At 37.1% G+C, this 25,881-nt stretch overlaps 3 protein-coding genes across 4 annotated transcripts; 2 read left to right on the forward strand and 1 right to left on the reverse strand.

Moving 5' to 3' along the window:
- Positions 1-639: 639 nt before the first annotated feature.
- LOC114755758 (peptidyl-prolyl cis-trans isomerase CYP18-1) lies at positions 640-14,181 on the reverse strand. 2 transcript variants are annotated; one of them, XM_028944633.1, is made up of 5 exons: positions 14,016-14,181; positions 13,856-13,930; positions 12,850-13,011; positions 1,573-1,731; positions 640-1,359 (listed from the first exon to the last, which is right to left on the reverse strand). In XM_028944633.1, exons 1-5 carry the CDS (start codon positions 14,016-14,018, stop codon positions 1,276-1,278), a joined length of 483 nt encoding a protein of 160 aa, XP_028800466.1. In that variant the 5' UTR covers positions 14,019-14,181; the 3' UTR covers positions 640-1,275. The 2 variants fall into 2 exon arrangements, with proteins under 2 accessions (XP_028800466.1, XP_028800468.1); XM_028944635.1 differs by lacking the exon at positions 13,856-13,930 and having other exon boundaries at positions 14,016-14,179.
- Positions 14,182-16,734: 2,553 nt separating this feature from the next.
- LOC114755760 (uncharacterized) lies at positions 16,735-18,182 on the forward strand. Its single transcript, XM_028944636.1, has 2 exons — positions 16,735-17,096; positions 17,192-18,182. The coding sequence occupies exons 1-2, from the start codon at positions 16,735-16,737 to the stop codon at positions 18,180-18,182; spliced, it is 1,353 nt and encodes a 450-aa protein (XP_028800469.1).
- A 66-nt stretch (positions 18,183-18,248) lies between these two features.
- LOC114755755 (uncharacterized) lies at positions 18,249-19,121 on the forward strand. The gene has a single exon (XM_028944631.1). The coding sequence runs from the start codon at positions 18,249-18,251 to the stop codon at positions 19,119-19,121; it is 873 nt and encodes a 290-aa protein (XP_028800464.1).
- The last annotated feature ends 6,760 nt before the right edge of the window (positions 19,122-25,881 follow it).

The following is a 25,881-nucleotide window of genomic DNA, read 5'->3' on the forward strand; positions in this document are numbered from 1 at the left end:
CTGTTTTCAGAGTGTTTAATTGCATAACTCTGTTATCCCACCTTTTCACTCCATTCCTTTGATAAGCAACGATGGCCAGGTAAAACTCCTAGGAGGTAATCTCTTCTGATCTTATTAATCTTCTTCTAGTTTTCTGCACTGTTATTTCTCAGTCCTTAATAAACAAAAAAAAAAAATCAAATAAACAAGTCGGCTAGTTTAATTCTTTGGTTGCTTCAATTCAGTTCTGCCACTCAGTCATTTCTGATTTTAATTTGTAAATCACTGCATTTAATCTGAATTTTTTAAGAGCTACTGACCAAGAGATCGACCTAGGATTGTTCATCCTTTTCTATAGAGAGTAATTATGGAAAATTGATAGCCATACGACTGGCTTATTAAACTAGCACCGTTGCTGGGGATCCATTCCAGGTCAGGCGGGAATACTCACCACTAGGACCACTTGAAATTAGTGTAAACAGCAGAACGCACTTCAGACAGCAAAAATGACTGAACAGAAATCAGACTTTTTTCGTTTAAATGAAATAAATGTTCCTTAAAAGAATCCAACCAACACCAGCAAATACTCAAGAATAGCAAGAAAATGACAAAGCAGTGCTGGAAATAATATCAGTAAGAAGAATAATACCTCAAACGATCTTGAAATTCTGAATTGATATTGAGAACTGAACAGGAACCTTAGTCACAATTTGAATCAGATATCACAACCAAATAAGGATAGCAGCAATCAGAGAACAGAAACCAGAATGACACAAATGACAGAATATAACTGCAGAAACGGATCTGGATCACCAAATTAAGTGAAAAACCTCAATTAATCTGAAGATCTTTGAACTAACAGCCGGCACCGGCACCGGCACCAGATGAGAGGTACTAGAAAGATCATTCTGGAAATCAGCCCTCATGAAATCACTAAATCAGGTAGTTGTTGAGTGGCGTCTATAATGGTTGCTCATGCAGAACCAGTGGACAAGATAGGAAGGTGTACTATCCAGGCCTAATTCATTAAGGCCAACAGATCATGCAAAATATTTGATGGAATCTAAAATGTATAACCGGCCAACAATCTGGATCCAACGGATTTATCACAAGCTATGAACATGCAGTGTCATAGCTCTTAACTAGTACAAATCATCAAAAGGATTTATCTACATCAGCCAACTGTAAAAACAAGTGCTCAATGGATTGTGGGTTCCCTTCCTTCGTCGTCAATTTGCTAGATTTAGTATTGGAAATAGTTCCTTAAATTTTACAAAATGCAGATCTGCAGTATGTCTAACCAGCCAGCGGATTAGCATGTATTGTTACCCGGTTCAGCCTTATCTCAGCAAGTGGTCGATCCCCTGGGCCCGTTTGAGTCTGCACAAGATAAGTATATTGTCATTTTCTCCAACCATTTCCCTTTTCATCAATTGTTTTCCCTTTCCTATGTCGTGAAGTTAAAGACAGAGAGGGATGTAGGCGTAATATGGCAGCCAAGTTGAGCCTAGACCATAAAAGTTCCACACCCATATAGATCTTCAATGCAAATTATTTTTCAGAAAAAGAATGATGAGAAAATATAGAATATACCTTTTCCATAAGATCAAGTACTTCAAATCCATGAATTACTTTGCCAAACACGGTATACAGTCCATTCAAATGTGGCTGCTTTGCATACGTTATGAAAAATTGGCTTCCATTAGTATTCGGACCACTGTTAGCCATTGACAATATCCCCCTCGCATTGTGCTGAAATTGCAAAATTAAAAAGTTTAAAAGAATACTAGGCCATCACAGTTCTACAGGGTAGCAAACCAATTCTGTTATCCTGCTATAGCTTGCAGCAGGCAGATAAAGACTAATAACTGATGCTCACATTATGAAAGCATCAATATTATTCCCGTAAGACGCTACAATGTAAAAAGAGTTGGAAGACAGTTTCATTTGACTACAAAACATTTTCCAGCCAAGCTTGCATCTCTGTAAGAAGGGACGGCTACAACAACCAGAAGCAATCTCATATCCAATAAACAAAAATCAATATTAAAATAACATACAATGACTAACAAGTCTTTATTGCAAAATAAAGAACAAATGTTCAGCCACCAAAGAATTGCAGCAGAACCAGAGTGTGAAAGGTCAATTAAGCTGCCTGTGTTTTGCAGCAAGAATAGGAATAATTGCTTGCTAAGAAGAATAATGCAGTTCTTTAGACTCCATTTTCCTTCACTTTCAGTTAGGGTGAGGCCAGAGAATTGAGCGAAAAGCAGGCTCATTGGTTCAACTGTCACAAACCCTAAATCTTGTCTAAGTGTACAAGTTAACTTGACCGTATGACACATTATTATATGACACTAAGCAGTTGTTTTGAAAGGTCTCCCAAGATAATTATGCTAATTTTGGCAGAACAAGTTAAGGGTTCACTATTTAACTCTAAGAGGATAACTAACATTGGCAGATAAAACTAAGTTGCTTGAAAGGCCTCCCTACCTCAAAATTGTGATAATTTTGGCTAAAAAGGTTAGGGTTCAAATAGTTCCTTGACTCTCCCATTTTATTACGAGATCAGGTTACAAAGAAGAGAAATTTACTAGCCAAATAGCTGCTTGGCTCATCCCAATACAATGGGAAACTACTGATTAAAAGCATTGGCAAACAGAGCCCAAAAACATAGATTAAGAAAAGGTAATAAAAACCATGAAGACAATAAAATCACAATTATTAGCACAAAAAGGTGGAGAGTAGAAATTTAGCACTCCCATCTTGCTACTTAAATTTATGCCACAGCATGGCTCAGGTCAACAGATCTTCAAAGAATTGAGTAATGATTAGGTGTGTGAACTATTTCAAATATCCTATTGTAGCTTCTGTTAATAAAATTTCAGTCAAGCTTCACATGCTTTGCTCATCATGATGCACTTTCTCACTATATCGATTTGTGGCCATATTGTGGCATAATATTCCCTCTTATCCTATTTACAAGCTTTAAATTTGGAGAGGGGTGTGATCTATTTTATAAGCTTCAATTTGATGTTTGTTAAACATTTAATGCATTTTTTTCAATTTTGCCCTTAATTATTTATTCTCTCATTTGCTATACTCTCTTATCACATTTTCCCATACATTCTCTTTAATGATTTTTCTCATTTATTATAAGGGTATATTTGGAAACAAAACTACATTTCTGACCTATTTACTGGTTTTAACTAATTTCAACTAATTGTTTGTTACTCATGAATTAGTTCTTTGAAGTTTATAATAAGAACCGGAGGAAGCACATCATAAGAAATTCAACCAGAATTCTCAATTCACATTGAAGGTGATTTAACCACAACCCTTTGCAAATGCCCCGTAACTCAATTTCTAAGCTAATAGCAAAAACTTATTATTTCTTCCTCATGCAAGTAACCAGTTTGCCCCAATAAATCTTTGGTATCTTCCATTATCCATAGGAGGACTATTTTCTTAAAATCCCAACTCACATAGTCTACAGAGGAGTCTCTACTTGCTTATAACCAAGAATGCTAATCTCTTCCAAAAGATCTGGTGTATATTTCTTCTAAATGATTATAATTCACAATTCCCTTCTTTGAACTCGTAAACTTCACACTTGTGAAACTCTTGCTGCAAGAGCACCCTTAATGCACTTGATTTTTCTCCTACGAAGTCACCAGTCACAATTACATTTCAAAACGGACAACTAAAAGGAGAGAACTAGGCAAACATTTGGTCCATATCCACATCTTCATTCAAACCTTCATTCAAGAAAGCATTATTTTACATTCAAATAGTGAGGTAGCCAATCCAAATTTCAAACCAACAAGAGAAGCATTTAAATGGTATTAGACAGTAAAAAAAGTCCAAGCAAAGTGACATTTAAGAACCTGGAAACTGATGAACAATGCATTACCATCAACAGATGCACTTAGGAAGCATCATTTGTTAGTAAGCTTGACTTGTATTTTGTGTGGTGAACTTTAGGAAATGGTGGACCAAATTTCCTGAAGAGCCATTTAGCATGTATGGCTTGATTTGGATCACCGCTAAAAGTCCACTTGCTATAAGACAAGAAATTATAGGGTGCCCAAAACAGTGTTTTGCCAAAACAAACTGCAGGGATCCCGAGGATGTTAGTGTATCTAAAGTCATTATTCTCATTATCCACTTGATATGGGATTAGCAGGAATGAAAGGATTCACAGAGGAAGTACGATAACTCCATTATTCATTCTATCCAAGATTTTCCTTTTCATACCTACAAGATATTGTCTTTATGGGTGGAAATTTGGCGTCCTAGAGGACCAAGAAGCAAAATGTGGTATCCCAATCTGGCGCAGAAGCAAAATACAAAGCCACAGCACACTTTGTGTGTGAGATAGTGTGGATAAATTAGATATTGAAGGAGGTTGGTCTCAAGACCTCGTTACCTGCAAAGTTGTGGTTTGGTTATAAAGCAGTACTACACATAGCTTCCAACTCTATGTTTCATGAATGCACAAAACACATCGAGATTGATTGTCACTTCATTCGAAACAAAATCAAGGAAAACTTTATCTCTACAGGACATATGAGAACTAGTGATCAATTGGGTGATCTACTTACTAAAGCTTTGTCGACTATCTTTGTAACAAGTTGGGCATAATTAACATCTATGCTCCAACTTGAGGGGGAGTGTAAAGATAATATGGGTATCTTGTATTTATTATATTCCATTAGTAGTTAGCAGATAGTATTTATTAGCATTGATTCTAGGCTTACTGTTAGTGCAGAACCCTATTTGGGCCTTTGGGCTAAGAAACCCTAGATCTAATCTATGTTAAGTTACAGCTGTTAGAGCAATCAAATCTGATCTGATTATGTATTTGAATTTGATTTTATTCTCCTTGATTTTAGGTATTTATTAGTCCTTAATCTTAGGTCATTATTATTCCTAATATCTTGGATTGAGAGATCCTTTTATCTATTTATTTTGCTGAACTCTTTGATTCAATTAAGTGAATAAACAGAATTATGCAACTTTCATGGTATCAGAGCAATGATCAAATTTGGCTTTGGTCTGAATGCCAATGGCCAAAGCTCAAAAAGCTCATTGACTAACCCTTCCGGCCTGATGACAAAAACTTCAAACCCTAGCAGTCAAGCCCTATCTGATGCCAATCCAGTTTCTATCACCATCCATCGACTGAACAAGCAGAACTATATTCAATGGGCAAGCAGCGTCAGGTTGCATGTGATGGGAAAAGGAAAATTCAGCTATCTAACTGGTTCACAAAAGAAACCAGAAGCTACAGACTCCAAGTTTGCTACATGGAAGCTGAGAACTCTATGGTATAGGCATGGTTCATAAATTCCATGACCACCGAAATCAGCTGCCACTTCTCTTTCTTCCACACAGCTCATGAAGTATGGGAAGCGGCCAAGGACATGTTTACATCCCCAAAAAACAAATCAGCAATTCTGGAAATTGAAAGCTTCCTCTAACCTGTTTGTTAAATGGCAGCAATTAGATATGTATGATACTCATGAGTGGAAGTGTCCTGAAGATGCAACTCTATACGAAAAGATCAAAGAAGAAAATAGAATATTTAAATTCCTGCTTGGTTTAGATGCTGCATATGATGATGTGAGGGGCAGGCTCATGAATCTAGACACTCTGCCCTCTCTGCGTGAAGTATTCTTCATGGTAAGAAGTGAAGAAACTGGAAAAAAGCTTACCTCTAGTGACTCTCCAACTGTGGCAAACCAACAACCCCATGGATTGCCATTAAAAGAGACCTCTAGAGAGGATGATAAACCAAAACAGGGCAAATGCTGTGACCATTGTTGAAAGAGAGGCCACACAAGGGAGGTATGCTGGAAATTACATGGGAAACCAGCCAAGAAATCATGACAGGATAGCAGAGGATACACTGGATACACTGGAACTGTTGACAGCACTTCAGAAAAGGAACCAGATCTGAACAGAGAAGAGGTAGAACTTCTAAAAAGAATTCTGGACAAGCATCAACTAAAAGAAAAGTCAGTATCTTCAAGATATATTGCTCATACAGGTAAAACAATCCTAGCCTTAAAAGCTGATGTGCACCGCCAAGATTTATGGATTGTTGATTCTGGTACCACTGATCACATGACTGGTAATCCTGATTTGCTGACGGATATTAGACCTTGCACATTAGATATTTCTATTCAAGTGGCTGATGGAAAAACAGTGAAGGTTATGGGCTTTGGGACTGCTCGAACAAATGAAGTCCTATATGATGTTTTTTATGCTCCAGAATTAAAATGCAGCTTACTTTCTGTTAGAACTATTACAAACACTCAAAGTTGTAATGCCTATTTTTCTGCCACTACATGTGTTTTTCAGGATCTGGAGTTGAGGGAGACAATTGGCATAGCTAAGATCCTAGAGGGACTCTATGGCTTGGAAACTTATAGCTCTCAGATGCAGTGCTATTCAAGTTTGAAGACTTTCTCTGTTTTTACCAATTCCTCAAACAAAGACTTGTTGTTATGGCACTATAGGTTAGGCCATCCTAGTTTTCAGTACATGTTGAAACTTTTTCCTCAATTCAATAAAAGCATCTTATCTTGTGAAATTTGCCAATTAGCAAAACACACCAGATCCCCTTATAAAGGCCAGCCTCACAAATCTTCTGAACCTTTTAATTTAATACATAGTGACATTTGGGGACCTACACGTGTTAAATCATTGACAAATGCCAAGTGGTTTGTGACTTTTATTGATGACCATACACAGGTAAATGAGTATATCTCATGAAAGAAAAATCTGACCCGGTGCCTACCTTTATCAATTTCCACAAAATGATAACCACCCAATTTCAAACAATCATACGCATACGAAGAAGTGATTATGGGAGAGAGTACATGGCCACTACTCTACAAACCTACCTTAAAAACCATGGAATTCTCCACCAAACTAGCTGTATTAAAACCCCCACAACAAAATGGTACAGTCGAGCGCAAAATAGACACTTACTTGAAGTAACCCATGCCTTGATGCTTGCTCACAATGTTCCCAATTCGTATTGGGGTGAGGCAGTCCTCACAGCCACTCATCTTATCAATCGAATGCCCTCTAAAATATTCAACTTTCAAACTCCCATGGGTCTCCTAACCAAAACCTACCCTCACACTACCATTGCCACCCAAATGCCCTTAAAAATTTTTGGTTGTGTAGCTTATGTTCACCATTCAGGAGGAAGCAAATTTGATCCACAAGCCATCAAATGTATTTTTCTGGGGTATTCTATTTCCCAAAAAGGCTATAAGTGCTATTCCCCTACCCTACACAAATTCTTCGTAACCATGGATGTTATCTTTGATGAGCACCAAGCCTATTATCTGAAACCACCCATTTAGGGGGAGAGTAAGAGGGAATGGGAGTTTCTTAGCCCACCAAAATCATCACAAATTATCCACGGAAATAATTCTGCACCTTTGAACACCCATGAAAATAACTCCAAACCTGAAACCACTCAAATACCACCTGAAACAGAACCTACTGCACCTAATATTGCCCCCAATAGACCTGAAACAAGTCCTACCAGATCTCTAACCCAATCCCAGAATCATCCCGGACCTGAACTAAGTACTACTACCCCAGAAAACAGTAATGAACTTGAGGAATCTGGGGAATCAGAGGAAGAAGAGGATGAGGAGCACAAGACAGCCCAAAAATCCAAGTAATGGAGATCCCTCTGGCTCAAGGCAACACCAAGAATCAAACTCAAATCCAGAACTTGATGATCTTGGATGGCCCATTCCTCCAAGAAAAGGGGTAAGGCAGTGCACTCTTCATCCTATCAGCAATTTTATATCTTGTGATAAGCTCTCCTCATGTATGAAAAGTTTTGTCACTAAGATGGATAAAGAAAAAATTCCTCCAACATTTGAAGAGGCAGTGCAAGATCCTAGGTGGCGTGAAGCGATCAATGAAGAGCTAAATGCATTGAATAAAAATCAAACATGGACGGTTGAAAAATTACCTGAAGGTAAGAAGGCAGTGGGGTGTAAATGGGTGTTTACCATTAAATATAATGCTGATGGAACAGTAAGTAAATTTAACGCTCGCCTAGTGGCCAAAGAATATTCACAAACACAGGGAATTGATTATCAAGAAACCTTTGCCCCTGTAGCCAAGTTGAATACAATAAGGATTTTATTATCCTTGGCAGCAAATCTTGAATGGTCACTACATCAATTAGATGTGAAGAATGCTTTCCTCAATGGGGATCTTGAAGAAGAAGTATATATGAAGGTTCTTGAAGGAATTGCAGAATTTGGAGACAGAAGTATGGCAAGTAAGCTGCACAAATCCCTCTATGGGTTAAAACAATCACCCAGAGCTTGGTTTGAACAATTCACGAAAGTCGTGAGAAGCTCAAGCTATGCTCAATGCCAAGTTGATCACACTCTCATTGTGAAACACTCCGGGTCCAAAGTTTCCATTCTAATAGTATATGTTGATGATATAGTGATGACAGGGGATGATTTGGAGGAAATCAAGCAACTAAAGAAAGCTTTGCAGCTGTATTTGAAGTAAAGGATCTTGGGAGCCTCAGATACTTTATGGGAATGGAAGTGGCTCGGTCAAAGGCAGGAATATCTGTGTCTCAACAGAAATACAATCTTCACTTGCTTAAGGAAACAGGTATGCTGGGAGCTAAGCCATCCTCAACTCCTATGGATTCGTCTACCAGTCTAGAATACAAGAAGGATAGGGTGCCTGTAGCTGCTGAAAGGTACAAAAGATTGGTCGGAAAGTTAATTTACTTGTCTCATACCCGACCAGACATAAATTATGCTGTAGGTGTGGTAAGTCAATTTTCATCTCAACCACAACAGCATATGGAAGCCATATATACCATCCTAAGGTATCAGGTATCTAAAGATGACCCCTGGAAGAGGAATTTTCTTCACTAAGGGAACCTCTCGAGACATTGTGGTTTATACAGATGCGGATCATGGAAAAGACAAAGTGAACCGAAGGTCTACTGGAGGATACTTTACCTTTGTGTGGGATAACTTGGTTACTTGGAGAAGCAAGAAACAAACAACAGTATCAAGATGCAGTGCTGAAGCTGAGCTAAGGGCTCTTGCTAATGGAGTTTGTGAGGGAATATGACTAACCCAAGTCCTAGGAGAACTGAAAATGGATACTAACCTACCTCTCAAACTCTAGTGTGACAGCAAATCAGCTCTACAAATGGTTCACAACCCAATCCATCATGATAGGACCAAGCATGTGGACATTGACAAGCACTTTATAAAAGAAAAGATTGAAGCAAATATAATTGAGCCGGTCTACATAAGGTCAAATCTTAAAGTGGCAGATATTCTTACAAAGCCTCTAGACAGAAGCAAGTTTGAGTTCTTTAGAGGCAAGCTTGGCATGTACGACATCTACTTGCCAGCTTGAGGGAGAGTGTTAGTGCAGAACCCTATTTGGGCCTTTGGGCCAAGAAACCCTAGATCTAATCTAGGTTAAGTTACAGCTGTTAGAGTAATCAAATCTAATCTGATTATGTATTTGAATTTGATTTTAGGTCTTTATTAGTCCTCAATCTTAGGTCATTATTATTCCTAGTATCTTGGATTCTCTCTCTCCTATTATTGAGAGAACCTTTTATCTATTTATTCTGCCGTACTCTTTGATTCAATTAAGTGAATAAACAGAATTATTCAGCTTTCACTTACCTTTGTGTACATATATAAAGCATTGTAACTTTCACCTAACAAATAACAAGAGAAATTCATTCCATATTCCTATCTACTCAATAACGGTTAACCATGGTGTGTGGCAATGCTCTTAGAAGCACAGATTTTTTTAAAACAAAACAAAACCAAACAAAAAAAAAGAGTAAAGCCAGGAAGATCAGTTCATGTGGTTGGCAGCTATGCTTTTCACTTTTCTATTGAGAAGGATCAAGAGTCTCCACAGATCATGAGAACTAAGTGATCAACACTTTGGGAATTCATAAATCTTCTATGGTAGATCGCACCTAAGGATTTCATGCCAGATCTAGAACGCCTTGTTGCTTCCCAAGCTATAGGTAAAAGGAGTGTATTCTATCAGAAGACATTAGTAGCATTATTTCTCCTTTTTCATTCTTCTATGGTTGGATAGTTAATGTTAGTAGTTTCTCTGCTTGTATCAACAGGACCCATGTAGAGCAGGTTCTTTAAATTGTTTGCACCTACTTAATTGTTTCTATGAAATAGCATTTGCCTTCTCATCAAAATTAGACTTGGTCATAAAAGAACAGGTCTCCTGATAGCTTACTTCACCCGTTTAGATGGAGATGAAAGAATTCGAAGAAAAGCTCAATCAGCTTGGCTCTCCCCATAAATAAATGTATTATGGAAGGTTGTGTTTCGAGTAAATGATATTCACGGCAATGAAAAACCATCTTATGATGGGAAAATCGAGCTTATACCCCATTTTTTGAGAATAATTAAGAATAAAATATTTCAGTGAAGCCAGGTCAAGTTTGCCTCAATCGTAGATATGCACGAGAGCGGTGTAACCAAGACTTTTTTGGTGGTAGAGAGATGAGGATTAGAATGCTCAAATGGAATCTTAGGAGTGGAATCATAAAGGGTCATTTATGTGGTTAAAAGTCTACTGTTCAGATAAGTTGCCATTGGAAACAGCACTTTTAGTAAGTTCCAGAAGGCTCTTATCTTTCTGCGAAGGTGGAAAAATGGAGAAGTTTTCTACAATGTCATTAGGATAAGAGCAAATTACATATAGGGTCAGATGCAATCAAAAATTAAATGTGATCCAGGAGAGATATTTATGGAGTACGAAATAAAGGAAAATCAAGTTTGGAAAATAAATCCCTAAGAATCAGCAAGCAATATATATCGAATTTTAGTAAGAGAGAATCCTGTCAGCAGAAAGACCCCGTTCTGTTGAGAGCTATTAAAACATGAATTTTCATAGTATATACTTTTTTCTCTTAAAACTTCACCAAGAATAGCACTAAACAACTTTCTTCAAATTTAAGAAACTTAATGGTAAAAAGGAATTTGATTTCAAATGATTCAAAACTAAGAAAGGTTTTGGACGAATATAATTATGTGTTGGACAAGAATAGCTAATGTTTGGACAAATGGAACACCTAATGTTGAAAACATATAATTTTTATAGAATAAATAGGTGTGCACCTATTCCTGAGTTATTAAATATTGGGATATCCAGAACGATAATCAAAATCATATCATCACCAAAATTGATCCTTATAGAAAGAGTTACTGTGTAGAGGCCTAAACACTCCTGAACACCACACCAATCATCCTACGGAGCTCCAAGGGTTGAAATTTGCAGCCTCCAAAGAAAAAATGAGTAGCACAATTCAATTCCTTAAAGAGCTTGCTTATTGAAAGTAGATTGCATGTCAGCTAGGGCACTAGAGGAACTCTTTAGGCCAAGAGAATAATTCAATTGCACAGTAACAACTTCAGCAACTGCTATGAGAGAATCATCAGCAACTTTTACAGCTAGCTCTAAGCAACATGGAACAAAATGCACAGGGCAAGAATTAACTATCATATAATCTGTGGCACCAGAGCCCACCACCCAGGCATTACCTTGCTGAACTTGAGTATTTAAAGCATTAGAAAAATTACCTGTATGAGTAATAATTATTGTTCTTACCACTTTGTCAGTCTCAGTTTTGACGGCAAATCATATATCATATCAAATAGTTCTCCACTAATTGAGGGATTTTCAGTTTGTTTTTGGTCTTCACCAGTCACAAAATGCCAAAGCACTTCTTGTCTCTCAGCCTGCCTCTAAGCAAGACTTTCCAGGCAACTCACAGCACCTAAAATAGAGTGCCCAGACGCATTGCAGTGTTCACAATAACGCCTCCCTGGTTTTTCTTCCCCTCATCCCTTGTTTAGGAGCTTCTAATCACTAGAGCACAGCGATCAGAAATCTGCGCTGCATGTTAGGAGTGCCTAAGATTTTCTATCGTCCTCCCTTTTGACTATAAGTAATACTTCTCTATGGGAAAGCAAAGGATCCAGACACATAATTCTCCCAATAACCTCTACAAAACTAGCCCAAGAGTAATTAATAAATCCTTGGTTTCAACTTCAGCTGATGCAAGCAAGCAGCATCAGCAGTCAAGACCGTTTGTGTACCTTGTATAGATCAAGCGGCTGCCAACTTTACATGTGAGTTGAGATGATGGGATGAGAAAGAAGAAAAGGATTCATGACTGATAAAGTAACTTGTCCTCTATGTCAGAGAGAAGAAAGATCTGTAATTTCTTCTAAACAGGTCATATTATTGATAGAACTTTGGTATAAACTATATAAAGTGTAGAGATTTCCTAGCCACATAGCCATCCAACACATCCTAATAAATAAAACTCTAATTAGGAAGCAACAGTGAACAAAACCCAACTAGATAAGGAAAGAAAACATAAAAGCGGAAAAAGGGAAAACAAGGAAAATAAAGGCCAATAAAGAAAATCACCAGCGTGCAATCTTAATTATGGTGAACAACATAAAAGATAATGCGGTATTCTTTTCCAAAACAAAAAATGAGCTTACTTAAATTACCAAGCTTAAAACTGTATCGATGATCGGTTGGTACAATACAAAGCTCCAATACAAAGCTCCGGGTTTCCTTTAACTTCACATTGTACTTAACACGCTATATCATGGTCCACTCTTTAAATGTGCATGATCCAGGAAAAAATAAACACTCATTTCTTTTGCCTCCTCTCTTTTTCCCTCTTTTCATTTGCACAAGACCATGCCAGATATGAAGCTAAAAGAAGACAAGGAACTGATAAGGGGGCCTCAGGGTAATTTGCCAGGTAAGTGGACTAACCTTGAGAGATTCTCTAATCTCATCGTTAAATTTTTTGCCCCATATACCGGTGCCCCCTTTGCCAGTACCAGTTGGATCTCCACCTTGAATCATAAAACCTTTGATGTTGCGGTGAAAAATTGTCCCATCATAGTAACCACTTGCACATAGTGCTAAAAAATTCTGGATTGAAATACATCATATGAAAATCATTATTTACTGCGCTTATCAATAGAACCATAGAAGAGCTAGATTAAAACATCAAACACAATCATCATATTCGTTTTTTTTCAACCAACGAGGAAAACAAGGAATAAATGCAAAATAAAGATCTCAAGCTCAAGCCATATGAAATGGTGCAGTAATTGAAAGGTTTTATAGTAGTAATTTGAAGAAACAACTGATGGTGAAGTAAAGAATACAACAAAGTGAAAGGACAAAAGATAAAGTGAAAAATACACTAAATCCATCTCCTCTGTCAAAGCTTTTATCGCCAAGAAACTCAGCCAAAAAGTATGACGATCCCCAAATGAAGTTGGATGCTGCTAATCTTAAACGTAAAGAAACTTTATGGTATTTCCAACAAAATGTACCGTCAAAGCCACCGTTATCTTGAGAAATGATATGCCAACTACATTTGCAATTCCATTCGACAGGAGTCTGGAGAATCCATATGATTATCTCAAGGGGAATAATTAAGTGTGATAATTTGCATCACCCCTCGAATGACACAAGCTGCTTCCTAATTGATATTAAACTAACCCCACAGGCTAACATAGTCAACAATCAGCTTCAAGAACTGAAACATCAGTTTCACCCGAAGTGAACGACTCTCCCGGTTAAAGTACATACTGAAACCAAAGAAATAAACAAACAAAAAAAAACCCACCAAAAATAAATGAAACCCGAAAAAAAGTTGTAAGAGCTGAAACACGGAGGGAACAACTCTCCCCTGTTTTTGCCGTCAAATTAAAAACACCAGGGGCCGGGGGGGGGGACAAAATAGTGCTTCCGTTCAAGAACTGACCTCGGAGGCCTTGGGGACCTCGTCGCAGAATAGCTCGCACTTAATGTCGCCGAGGTTGGTGTGCAGAGTGACAGACTGACATGCGGATTTGTTAAGGAAAAGAGGAGGATACAAAGAAGAAATTGAGGGTGGGCCAATACCAGCGAGAGAGGTAGCGTACCATTTTGATTCCTGGTCTGTTTGCCGCGAAACGAAGCTTCAGAATTTCTCAGAAGCTCCTACACTGATCCTTGTGCCAACCTTGGTCGTTTTTTCCCGAATTTTGAAATTGAGAAAAAAGTGCGAGCGTGATCAGCGCCGAATGAGATTCCAGTTTCATGGCTAGTATCATCAACACCATCTCCGGCATTTTATTGGGAAAATTAGAGAGAGGGACCATGTCTATTAGAAAGGGCTTTAAAACCTTAATTATTTAGAAGGGCCAAATTTTTTTTTTGATAAACAAATTTTTGGAAAGGAGTTGGGTTCACCCACGATCCAAAAGCAAGGCAAAATCTCCCTTCCTCCTAGGTCATACCAATGTTGGGCAGGGCAAGCCGTCAATTACCCTCAGGCGTTTACCTAAGCACCCAAAAGCTAGGATGCCTCCCCAAGCGCCGCGACTGAAACCACAACAAAGTGGTACTCCCCAGGGATCGAACACATGCCAACTTGGTCATATGTCTCACCCTTTCGCCAACTGAACCCACGGACGATGGGTATTTAGAAGGGCCAAATATTAAATATAAACTTGAAAAAGACTAAAATCATCCTTATATTCTCTCATCACGTCCTATAATTTTCATATCATTTAGTAAAATAAGTACAGTATATTTGAATTAATTCAAACTAATTTAAACTTCAAGATCAAACACTGATTCTAATTAATTAAATTAATAGCCAACACTAGTTAATTTATTTTTCTATTATTTTTAATTAATAATTTTTTTGTAGGTTTTCTGAGAAATGTGCAGGACAGTTTTATGATTCACAGTGGAAAAAAAAGTTGTTCCATATTTTTGCTTATCCATTGCATACTATTATTTTATTTGAATAAGTTGAATCCTCTTACTTAATAAAATTTAAAATTTAAAATAAAAAGTGACATAAAAAATGCATTATATCAATAAATATTTGTCATAATAAAAGTAGTTATAATAATTTAAGTAAGAAAATTCAAGTTTTAACCTACATGATATTTTTTATTCATATTAATTATGGATAAGTTATATATTATTTATTATTATTTAACTTTTTTATTTTTTAATTCAACTATATGATTTTGATTGGCTCATTATTCAGGAAGCCTAGAAAAAGAGTTTATTTTTTTAAAAATGATGGACAAATAAATTAGTAAGTGTTACTTATTAATTGAATTTAATTTAATTAGCTAGAGTTGTTTCATAACTTTGTAATTCCAATTAGTTTGAATTAATTTGAAAAACTTTAATTATTTTGTTAAAAAAGAAAATTATAGGATGTGGTGAGAGATAATATATGGGACTTTCTTAAGGGCAAATTGGTAATTTTAAATTTATATTTTAGTATTTGGTCCTTCCAAATAAATACAATTTTTAAGATCTTTTCCCATAAATATTGTTGCCACGGGGTCCCTCTCCCTAATTTTCCCTATTTTATTTCTTATTTAAATTAAGGAGAGGTTTTAGAGGTAAAATTAATTAAATTTGTTATTTATAAAAAAAATATGTATTGTCTTTCCTAAATTATTTTTATTAATTAAGTGTATTAGCTAGAACTAACATTATGACAAGAAGTACCTTAAGAAAAAATGGATAATATGATAAATAAAGTGGATTGAAATATTATATTTAAAACTAAACTAAAAGTTAAACAAACTTTTATATTAAGTACAGGAAGTAGGATTAAAATTGGATGATTTAAGATTTAAATAGCACACCTATAAAATGTATATATAGGAAAATTGTTACTGAACTAATAGCATATATATACAAAGAAAGCCAAGAGAAGCAGTAATATAAAACACAAGTTTTTTGCAAAGCAAACCATTAAGTGAAAATATTATAGAAAACTGTATTGAAAGTTCTGTCAGCGACATTTCTTGGGTCATCAAGAATCAATATTTTGGGGTTTTTCTTTTTCTCAACTCTAAAAACCATAACATAAAATTCACCATGCATATGTAATAGGGAAAATGACAATAAAATACCATTTGAATTCCAAAAAGACAAATAAGGGACCTGAATAAGCAAAATGACAAATAAGGCACTGGGTACCAATTTGGAATTCATATTTTCGGCCAAAAGACCGAAATGCCCTTATCAGTGAGGTAAAATGAGGTGAAACTGAAATGAAAATAAAGATAGAGCACCGGTTGAGCACATGAAGAAGGAAAGAGAAACGCTGGAAGAACACATCAGAGCTGAAAAGAGGTGAGTTTAAGTCGGTAGTCTTTGGAAATGGTATAATCTTACTCCTCCGCATCATCATTTTTTTGGGATTGCTGATTTAATAGATTTTGGTTGTGGGCAAGAGGGTTTGTAGCAAGAGAGAGAGTAAACATGTCGCATTAACTGATGGTGGGGTTTGGGTAGTTCCTTTTTGTGTCTGCTTTATGGCGCAATGGTGGGGACGGGTGTGCTGGAGATGAGGTTTTATACTTTATATTGACTATTTCGAATGACGTAGCGGAAATCAAGAAAGGTGGCAAGCAATTACGTAGTCGTGAAGTTTGCGTTCAAGTGATGAACGTTGTTAAAATCAATAATGGAGTTGTGAAACCCTATAATAAAGTTGCGAATAGAAGAAAAGTTTCTCTCTTTGTGTGTGTTTTGGGTGTCACGTACGTTGATGGAAACTAATTGGCGGAGAAGTTAATTTTTTTATATTTAATGTTGTTTGCTGCAGGTTAGCAAGTGGTGATGTCTTGTAACATTGTATCAACATCTTCAAAAAGACTTGCTTGTTATTTTCACGTAGATGGGAAGTTTGTGGAAAATGACAATGGCGAAGTTAAATACTGTGGTGGGACTGTCAGAGTAAGAGTAATAAATGAGGGTACAAAACTTGAAGATTTGAGGGCAATGATAGGCGAATGGTTCAGCATGGGTTGTCATGGCCGTGATATTAAATACACTTTGAGTTTTGATGAGAGGGTATTGGTAGATCTTATAGATGATGGTGAAGTTGATAATCCATTTGAATATAATGACCGTAATGCACATATTTATATAGCACGTAAAGGTAATGACAATGTGGAGGAAGGAATGGGTTATCCAGAAATGTAAGTGAGAAATTTTTTTTTGGTGGTTATGAAAGTTGATAATTGTTGTAATATTGTAGTAAATCTCTTAACAACAGTGGTAATTATAAATGCAGGATCTCAAGAATGGTAGGACTGTCAGAACAGAGTGATGAGCCTACGTGGGAGGGAAATGCTTTGGAAAGTACAAGTTCTGGAGGCAGTGAAAGACCTAATGTAAGCCTACCATACGGAGTAGTGAGTGCACCTACACCTTTGCCGGAGATGAATTCTTTGAAATGGAAGGAATTGTTGTTAGGACGGAACCAAACTTTTGCAAATGCAGAAGATTTCAAGAAGAAAGTACATAAGTTCAGTATTGCAAACAAGTTTGAGTACAAGTATGTGAAAAATTGTAGGGAAAAAATGTATGTGAAATGTAGTGTTGAAGGTTGTCCGTGGAGGATAAGTGCAAGAGTGGGTAGAAAGAGTACTCCCTTTTTACGTGTGGCAACATTCATAAATGAGCATGTCCATAATGCACAAGACAATCTTCGTGTGGAACATTATGGTTCAGCTAGCTTGACAGCATCAATCATCACAGATGAGGTAAATGATCACATAGACACGCATCCAAATGATATAAGGAAGACTTTAGAAAGAGATTATGGTATGAAGTTGACATATAAACAAGCATACAAGGCGAAGCAAAAAGCTTTAGAGGACATACATGGCAGGCCTGACCAGTCTTATATGCTTATTCCGTGGATATGTGAACGGTTGAAGGAAACAGATAACAAAACCGTGGCCAAATGGGTGGGTAATACTAATAACACATTTGAGCGTGCATTCATAGCATATGGGTGTTGTATAGAAGGCTTTATAGCTGGTGCTAGACATGTACTGTACATTGATGGATGTCATTTAAGTGGACCGTATAAGGGGACGTTACTGTCGGCGTCTGCTTATGATGCTGACAACGAATTGTTACCTTTTGCGATTGCTATTGTAAAGGGAGAGACACTTGAGGATTGGACATGGTTCTTATATATGATTAAGGAGATAGTTGGCTCGATGGAATTGACAATTGTGTCAGATCGACACAATGCAATAATAGGTGCCGTGTAAGCAATATTTGGTGGTGAGAGGCATGCATACTGTTACAGACATGTTAAGGAAAACTTCAGTGCACAAATGATTAAATTAAATAGAGGAAAGAGGAAGACTAGTGGGAAAGCAAGGGAGGAGGGACTGCAATACCTGGATGCCATTGCATATGCAAGGCTTGACACCGAGTTTGATGGTGCAATGGATAACATGAGAAAGTTCAATCCACAATTATTTGAGTGGCTTCTTAATCATGGTGATGTTGAAAGGTGGGCCTTAAGTAAATTCCCATTTAAACGGTGGGATAACATCACAACAAACCTTGCTGAGTCATTCAATGCTTGGATGTTGAAAGAGAGACGATATAATGTTGCCCAACTTATACATGAGCATCGTGAGAAAGTGGCAAAGAAGATGTATGCAGCAAGCATAGCAATGAGTAATTGGAAAAATGGTGTAGGCCCAAACATAGATGCAAAATTGGTGGACAATGTTGCTAGATCAGCATGCATGCTGAGTGTACCTTATGGAGGAGGTAGGGTGTGTGTCCATACAGCAAAAGGAGCTGTACATGTTGATCTTGGTCTAGGCGAATGCACCTGTGCAGCTTGGCAAATGTCAGGCATTCCATGTCCCCATGCCTGTGCAGCTATTAAGGCTGTGAATTGCAATGTCTATGATTTTGTTGATGAATGCTACAAGATTACATCACAGCAAAAGATTTATGGCAGGAGTATGATTCCAGTGGCGACAGTAGACATGCCAAATCCTAACAATTACTGGGTGGAAAATATAGGAAGTCAAGTGTTCTTGGCATCGCCTTTGACTAATCGACTGCCAGGAAGGCCTAAAATAAAAAGACGAGAGTCACAGTTCCAGAATAGGAAGATCTACCATTGTAGCACATGCAAACAAGTTGGGCACACAAGAAGAACGTGCAAGAATCCAAACCCAAGTTGAACTTAGATGTCAATAGATATGGTGATTTTTTGGTATAAATAGTGTTGCGTGAATGGTAAATCCCATTGCACGTGTAGTGTAGTTAGTATGAAAGTTATGGTTCAATGTTTACCGTGCTATGCTTGAGGTGCAGACATTTGAATATATGTAATGCATCTGCTGTCATATTGCTGCTGGTTTTTGGTAAATATTGTTGCGTGAATGGTAAATCCCATTGCACGTGTAGTTAGTATGAAAGTTAATGGTTCAATCATGTCATAAATACTGTATTTGCTGTCATATTGCTACTATTTTTTGATAAATAGTGTTGCGTGAATGGTAAATCCCATTGCACGTGTAGTGTAGTTAGTATGAAAGTTATGGTTCAATGTTTACCGTGCTATACTTGAGGTGCAGTCATTTGAATATATGCAATGCATCTGCTGTCATATTGCTGCTGGTTTTTGGTAAATACTGTTGCGTGAATGGTAAATCCCATTGCACGTGTAGTTAGTGTAGCTAGTATGAAAGTAAACAGTTCATGTTTATCGTGATGTACTTAAGGTGCAATGATTTGAATATATGTAATGTATCTGCTGTCATATTGCTGCATTGTATTGTTCATGGCAGAAAATCTGCCCAGCTCAGCAAGAGGGTGCAAAACCCAGTATAAAAGTAGTAAATACCACTGACAGAGTTGTAAATCCCTCCATGTGTTTTGCAAAATTCACCTCCGAGTTGTAGGGTTTTGAGACCAAAGTTGCGCAGGCCAATTTTTTTGGGATGCAAAACCCACTGTAAAAGTAGTAAATCTCAGTTGGAGAGTTGTAAATCCCTCCGTGTGTTTTGCAAAATTCACCTCCGACCTTTACCGTTTTGAGACCAAAGTTGCGCAGGCCAATTTTTTAGGGATGCAAAACCCACTGTAAAAGTAGTAAATCTCAGTTGGAGAGTTGTAAATCCCTCCGTGTGTTTTGCAAAATTCACCTCCGACTTTTACCGTTTTAGGACGAAGTAGCACAGCCCAATAAACATACGGTTGGAAAACCCACTGAACAAGTAGTAACACTCACTGTAAAAGTTGTTATTCCCACTATGTGTTTTGTCAAACTCAGTGTGGTATTTGTGTTTTTCTTGAGTTGCCCTGCCTCTCAAAACAGGTTGTCAAACCCCTTCAAGAAGTGGTAAAATTTGCTTCTACAGTTGTAAATCTCGTCACATGTGTTGTAACAATTTGGGAAAATGGTTTAACATTACTTGAAAATGAGTTACCTTTACAATCCCTGAAAACAGTTTGCAAATTCCCTTACATACATGACATTAACTAACACATCACTAAACTTAGACAGCGTCATTTACTACCGTGATGCACGCTGCTTTTTCCTCGGTGTGGGTTCTGCGGATGATAGCAAGTTCAATGCTTCTTCACGTCTTGAATTGAGCTCATGATTAACAAGCCACCACATTAGGTTTCGTCAGAAATCAGCAACATGTTCTTCATCGTAGTCAAGCGTCACACCGGGCTCCCATTTGCTCAACCATATTAAAACATGAACGCCACAGCCTCGCCTGCACATGGCAACAATGTCCATGAGTGAAACACGAAGTAGCATTCATACATTATTACATCAGCAACTAATACCACTCACAGATTGTTCTGTTGAGGAACAGGGGCCCAAATAATGTCACTCATCTGCTTCTTTCTAATGGTATTGGGCTTTACTATCTCAATCATGTCATAAAATCGATCCCTCTGCACAACACATACTTGCATTTGTAAATAATTTGGTAAACAAAGAGCATGCTACACAAGAACAGTAACAATAGTCTTACACATCCGGTCACCACAGTCATCATATCATCATCAGCTGCACCTTTCTTCTTACTCTTCTTAGCAGGAAAACTTGGCTTCATTGAGTCCAGCATATAAATACCCTTAAAATGATATGAAATAACATAGAACAATTGGGATCAATCACTATTGCATGTTAGAGTTTCATAAGGCATGAGTTAATATTAGTTCCCTAACAATGGCTTTTAGTAAAGTTGTGTGATAATAATGCTTGTTAATGCTTGGTTGATTTTTTCTTGCTATTGGGATTTCTATGAAATCTCACTCCTCCTAAATTTACCATGATTCGAGTAGGGCCAGGGGCACTTTATAGAGGGAAGAGAATACTGGAAGAATAGCTTCATAGTTTTACATTCCATTGCATGAACTTGATATATGTATGTAATGATGTTGGAAATTGTTGCCTATAGAGCTGTAAACTTTGATAAATATTTTGAAGTAGTTTCTGTATGATTTTGGTCATGAGATTTTGTATGCTTAAAATACACTTCTTGAGCTTTAAATCCATAGATAATTCACTGGAATTGGAGATGTGTATGAATTATGATAATTTTTCAAAGTTAGCACTATAAATCTAGAAAACAGTTTTGACTATATGAACAGTAAATATTCCATACAGTCTGGCACTATTCCACAATGAGTTAGCCCCTAAAAGTATTTTTCTCATGTAGATCTCTTTGAAATCTTTCATTGGGACTTAGAACCACCTCATTTTGATATTTATAGAATTAGTTATGAATTTTCAAAATTGGCCGAAAAATCTGGATTTACCAAATGAATAGTACTCGAGAAAGCAAAAATTTCAGATTTGTTTTCTTGCGTCGTAAGCCATCCAACGTGGTTCCAATTGACATAAAATGAACTCAAATACGGTCTATAGCTAAGGGGTTACATTTTTGGTATCAGAGCAAGGGTTTTGGCTCTGTATAACTGCACTGTATTGATTGCTGTGTGACACCAAATGTGATTGTTTGATGATGGATTATTGTGTGACTAGATTTATATTTGGTTATTTGATTGATGCACTATAAGGAAAGTATAGAAATTAAAAGTGATGAATTGCCCGAATGGGGTCCCATGAAGATTGAAAGGTTAAGGTGACTACTTCAAGGGAAGTAGACACAAAAAAAAAGAGTAAGGAATAATAGAGGATTAATAAGAAACTCTCCTCTAGAAAAATAATGATTAAATTGAAAGTCTTGAATAGAATATAAGCAAAGTCAAAAGATTTTTCCCGAAAAGAGATGGCATTAGTAGAGTAAAACAGGTAAGAGGAATAGTAGTCTATGCTTTGATATGCTAACGGAGTAATGAATCCTTTATAGAGGTAAAGTAATGGGGAAACAAGATTATTTTGAACATTGAAAGGATTGTCAGAAATTTATTTGAGGCACCAATAGTACCAAGTTATTGGCTACTTACTTTGACATAAAGGTGAAACCCTTATGATTACTATGATTTGATAATAATAAAGGGAAAGGTATATAATGTTAAATATGTGATCTCTGTATTTCTTTCAATGTTAAGGAAAATATCAAGATGTACAGATTTAATGCTAATGTTCAGATGAGAACACAACAAGAGGAGTAGGCCAAATCCTCTATGAATTCACTAGAAGCCCTCATAAATTGCCTAGGAGAATAACAAAAGATGATGGCACAACTCATGGAAACCCAGGCTCAACAAGATAGGGAAGCTATAATGGCAGCAGGGGCGACTGGTACTCATCCGTCGCATCTAGAACCAAGGATCATAGGACTCCTTGAAATACCAATGCAATTCCAAATCCTTTTGTCAGGACAAGCTAGAATAACTACGAAACAGGATGGAAGGCAACCATGGATTTCAAAATTCTATGGATACAATCCTCCTATGTTTGAAGGAAGTACTAATATGCAAATTATGGAGGAATGGATTAGGAACTTGGAGACAACTTTTCAAAATATGAATTGTCCTTATGAGCAAAAAGTACCACTTGCTATGATGTTACTAAGAGGAGAGGCTGAACCATGGTAGCAGGACCTAAAGTCAGCCCTACAGGCAGGGAACATCCCTATTACTTGGGAAGTATTTAAGGAACAATTTTACGCAAGGTATGTTCCTTGAGCTGAAAAAGATAAAAAGGAAATGGAATTCCTTACTTTGAGACAAGCTGAAGATGAGTCTGTTGAAGGCTATATGGCTAAACATATGTATCTTTTACATTATTCCACTTACTTACAGTAAGCTGTAAAGTGGAATATAGAGAAGTTGGTTAAAGGTCTTAAGCCTAGTCACGCATACCCCCTATGCAACTAATGTATTTTAATATGGTAGTAGAAGTCTGTAAAGTGCTGGAAAGTGGTCAAAATCAGCAAGCCATGATGGGAGATACCCTTGGAAACAGGAAATTCGAACCGAGAAATACTTCTAAAAGAAAGATAGCTGGAAACAGTAGGCAAACTAGAAGAAGCCATAAATAAATAAGGTTTGATTTACCAAGAAGGACAAAAGGGTGTAACTTATGTGGAAAGCAACATGGGAGCAAGCCTTGCTTAGCAAAGTCAAATGTTTGCTACAAGTGTGGTGAAACGAGGCAATATATGAGGCATTGTTGTTGAACAATAGATTCCTTGATTCTTTATGATGAAGAAAGAACTCCTACCTTTCCATAACATGAGATCCAAGAACCGCCTCATTTAACTCGAGGTACAAATCAAGTGATGGTTATTTCTTGGATACAGTCCTTAAATTAAAATGAATTATTTATTCATATTACCCAGTATTGGGGTAATCAGAACTGAGTATTGATGCATCATTGCAGGAATTGAGATTCCTAGTATGTTATCCTTATCAATATGTGCTTGCATTATACCTTATACTGCATGCTAAATAGGTGTGATAGACTAGGAATTAATGTTGAAATGGTGTTTTATGAATGCCTATATGAGATAAGTAAGACAATGTAAGCATGTTGTTATGAGAACTCTTCGATGTAGGAAAAGATAGAAGAGATGCTGCTGATAAGGGAATATTTGAAGAAATTCCCAGAGGAGGTTAATGAACCTCCACGAGAACAAAGGAAGCAGAGGCTATGATTAAGAGGATGCTGGAAAGGGGCTTGATTTTTAAAGACTCCTATCTACACGACTCCTAATAGAATGGCTAGGATAGGGTAGGCCCGAAGAAGGTAGGAGCCTATCCCCTAATAAGAAAATTGGATGACAATTCAAACATCAAGTAATCGATGTAACCTCAAAAGAGGCAAGGTCATAGGACAGAATATTGAGCTTTATTAAATCCCTAAGTAGTGGTAGAGGAGCTCCTAAGGGATAGAGAACTAACAGGGATAGAAAAAAAAACTAGATATTATTGAATAAAGATCTAATGATGAGTTACATACGTCACTTAGATACAACATAGTATGGTGATTAAATACTAGCTATGTGATATAAGCAGGGTATGGTAATCCATATCTGACCATAGGAATGATTGGTTAGAAAATAAGGCAATTTAGGAAAAGTAAAGTCAGGCAGGATCCCTTTTGAGGATACAATTGAATGAAAATATATAACCATGTGATAGTTAATGGATGTATTGGGAATAAGTATGTCATGATGGATGAAAAAGTTCTTGATGATGCCTAAAGCCTAAGGATGTTAGATTGTGTAATATAGGCACCCTAGCTAGTATGAAATCTGAGAAATAAAGTTCCCAATAAGGAATGCCACTGCCTATGGAACTGTGCAACTCTAAGTAGAGAGACCCCTTTTTATAGGGATATAGGAGTGAGGAGTGTACCCTAACAGGAATTGAATATGAGGAAAACTTGACCAAAAAGTATCTCTCTGAAAGTGGATGTGATTCTTCATCGTAAGGGTTATATTATGTTCATGAGAGCAAACCATGCCAAGCAAAGGCTACGGTAAATAGCTGAATGGATTTGATAGAAATATATCCTCCATTGGTGGTACAGAAAATGGTGGACTGCTAATTGCTTTGGTAGAGGCAATGCAGTGTCCACAAGGGTCAATCCTTAAATGAGAATAACGAGAAGCTGTTGAATTAAGGTGCAGAGTAAACTTGATATTGAGGAGAGTGAAACTGGTCAAATGTAATAGAAGGGTACTATAAGGCAAAGTTATGTAACTCCTCAAGTTTAATAGAGTGATAAAGAATTACAACATGATGATATAAGTCCTCTCCTGAAGTTGTTTAAGGGCAGGAAGGACTATAGAATCCTAAGGCAAGGTAGATTAGCATTAATACGAGGATAAGCTAATGAGCTCGATAAATGATCAAGTGCTTAAGCTACCATTAGTAGTTTAAAGTAGCTAAGCTTAAAGAATAAGGGAATATGGAAAAGGTAAAAGCTTTAAGGATGACGAGAAGTAGTAATTGAGGTCTAAGAAGATAACATTGGTGTCTATGATCAATCTTGGGGAATAATCAGTCAAGTTACCCACATAATGGAGGTGACTTATTTTATTACTGAGTCCTGTGGTCTAAGATCGTTTAAAGATCCTAACTAGCAAATTGGCAATGGTAATATTTTAGGATCACAGTAGATCCTAAAGAGGCTTATGATGGAGCACAGTGTCTCTAGTAGACCAAGCCTTAAGAGATGATACTAAACTGAGAGGATGATACCTCTCGAGGCATAAGAAAGGGGTTACATGTTAAGCTAAGAGAATGATGCCTCTCAAAGTATAAGCATGGGGTGACACATTGAGTTGTGAGGGTGATTCCTCGTAAGGCTTGATAACAACATGACCAGGGATGAGTTTAAGATATAGAAGCCTGCTCCAGTGGTTAGCTAGTACCGAGAGAGTACCCTTGATTTTTTTCCACAGATACCATTGTTGTCAAATTGGGCCAAAAGTTTTAAGTCCAAAACCTTGTGCATCGAGGCAAGTTAATGGTAAAATAAAAAGGGAAAGAAGGAACATA

The sequence above is a fragment of the Neltuma alba genome, unplaced genomic scaffold, assembly GCF_004799145.2.
Source record: "Neltuma alba isolate B1F8T4 unplaced genomic scaffold, ASM479914v2 tig00010335_pilon, whole genome shotgun sequence".
NCBI lineage: Eukaryota > Viridiplantae > Streptophyta > Magnoliopsida > Fabales > Fabaceae > Neltuma > Neltuma alba.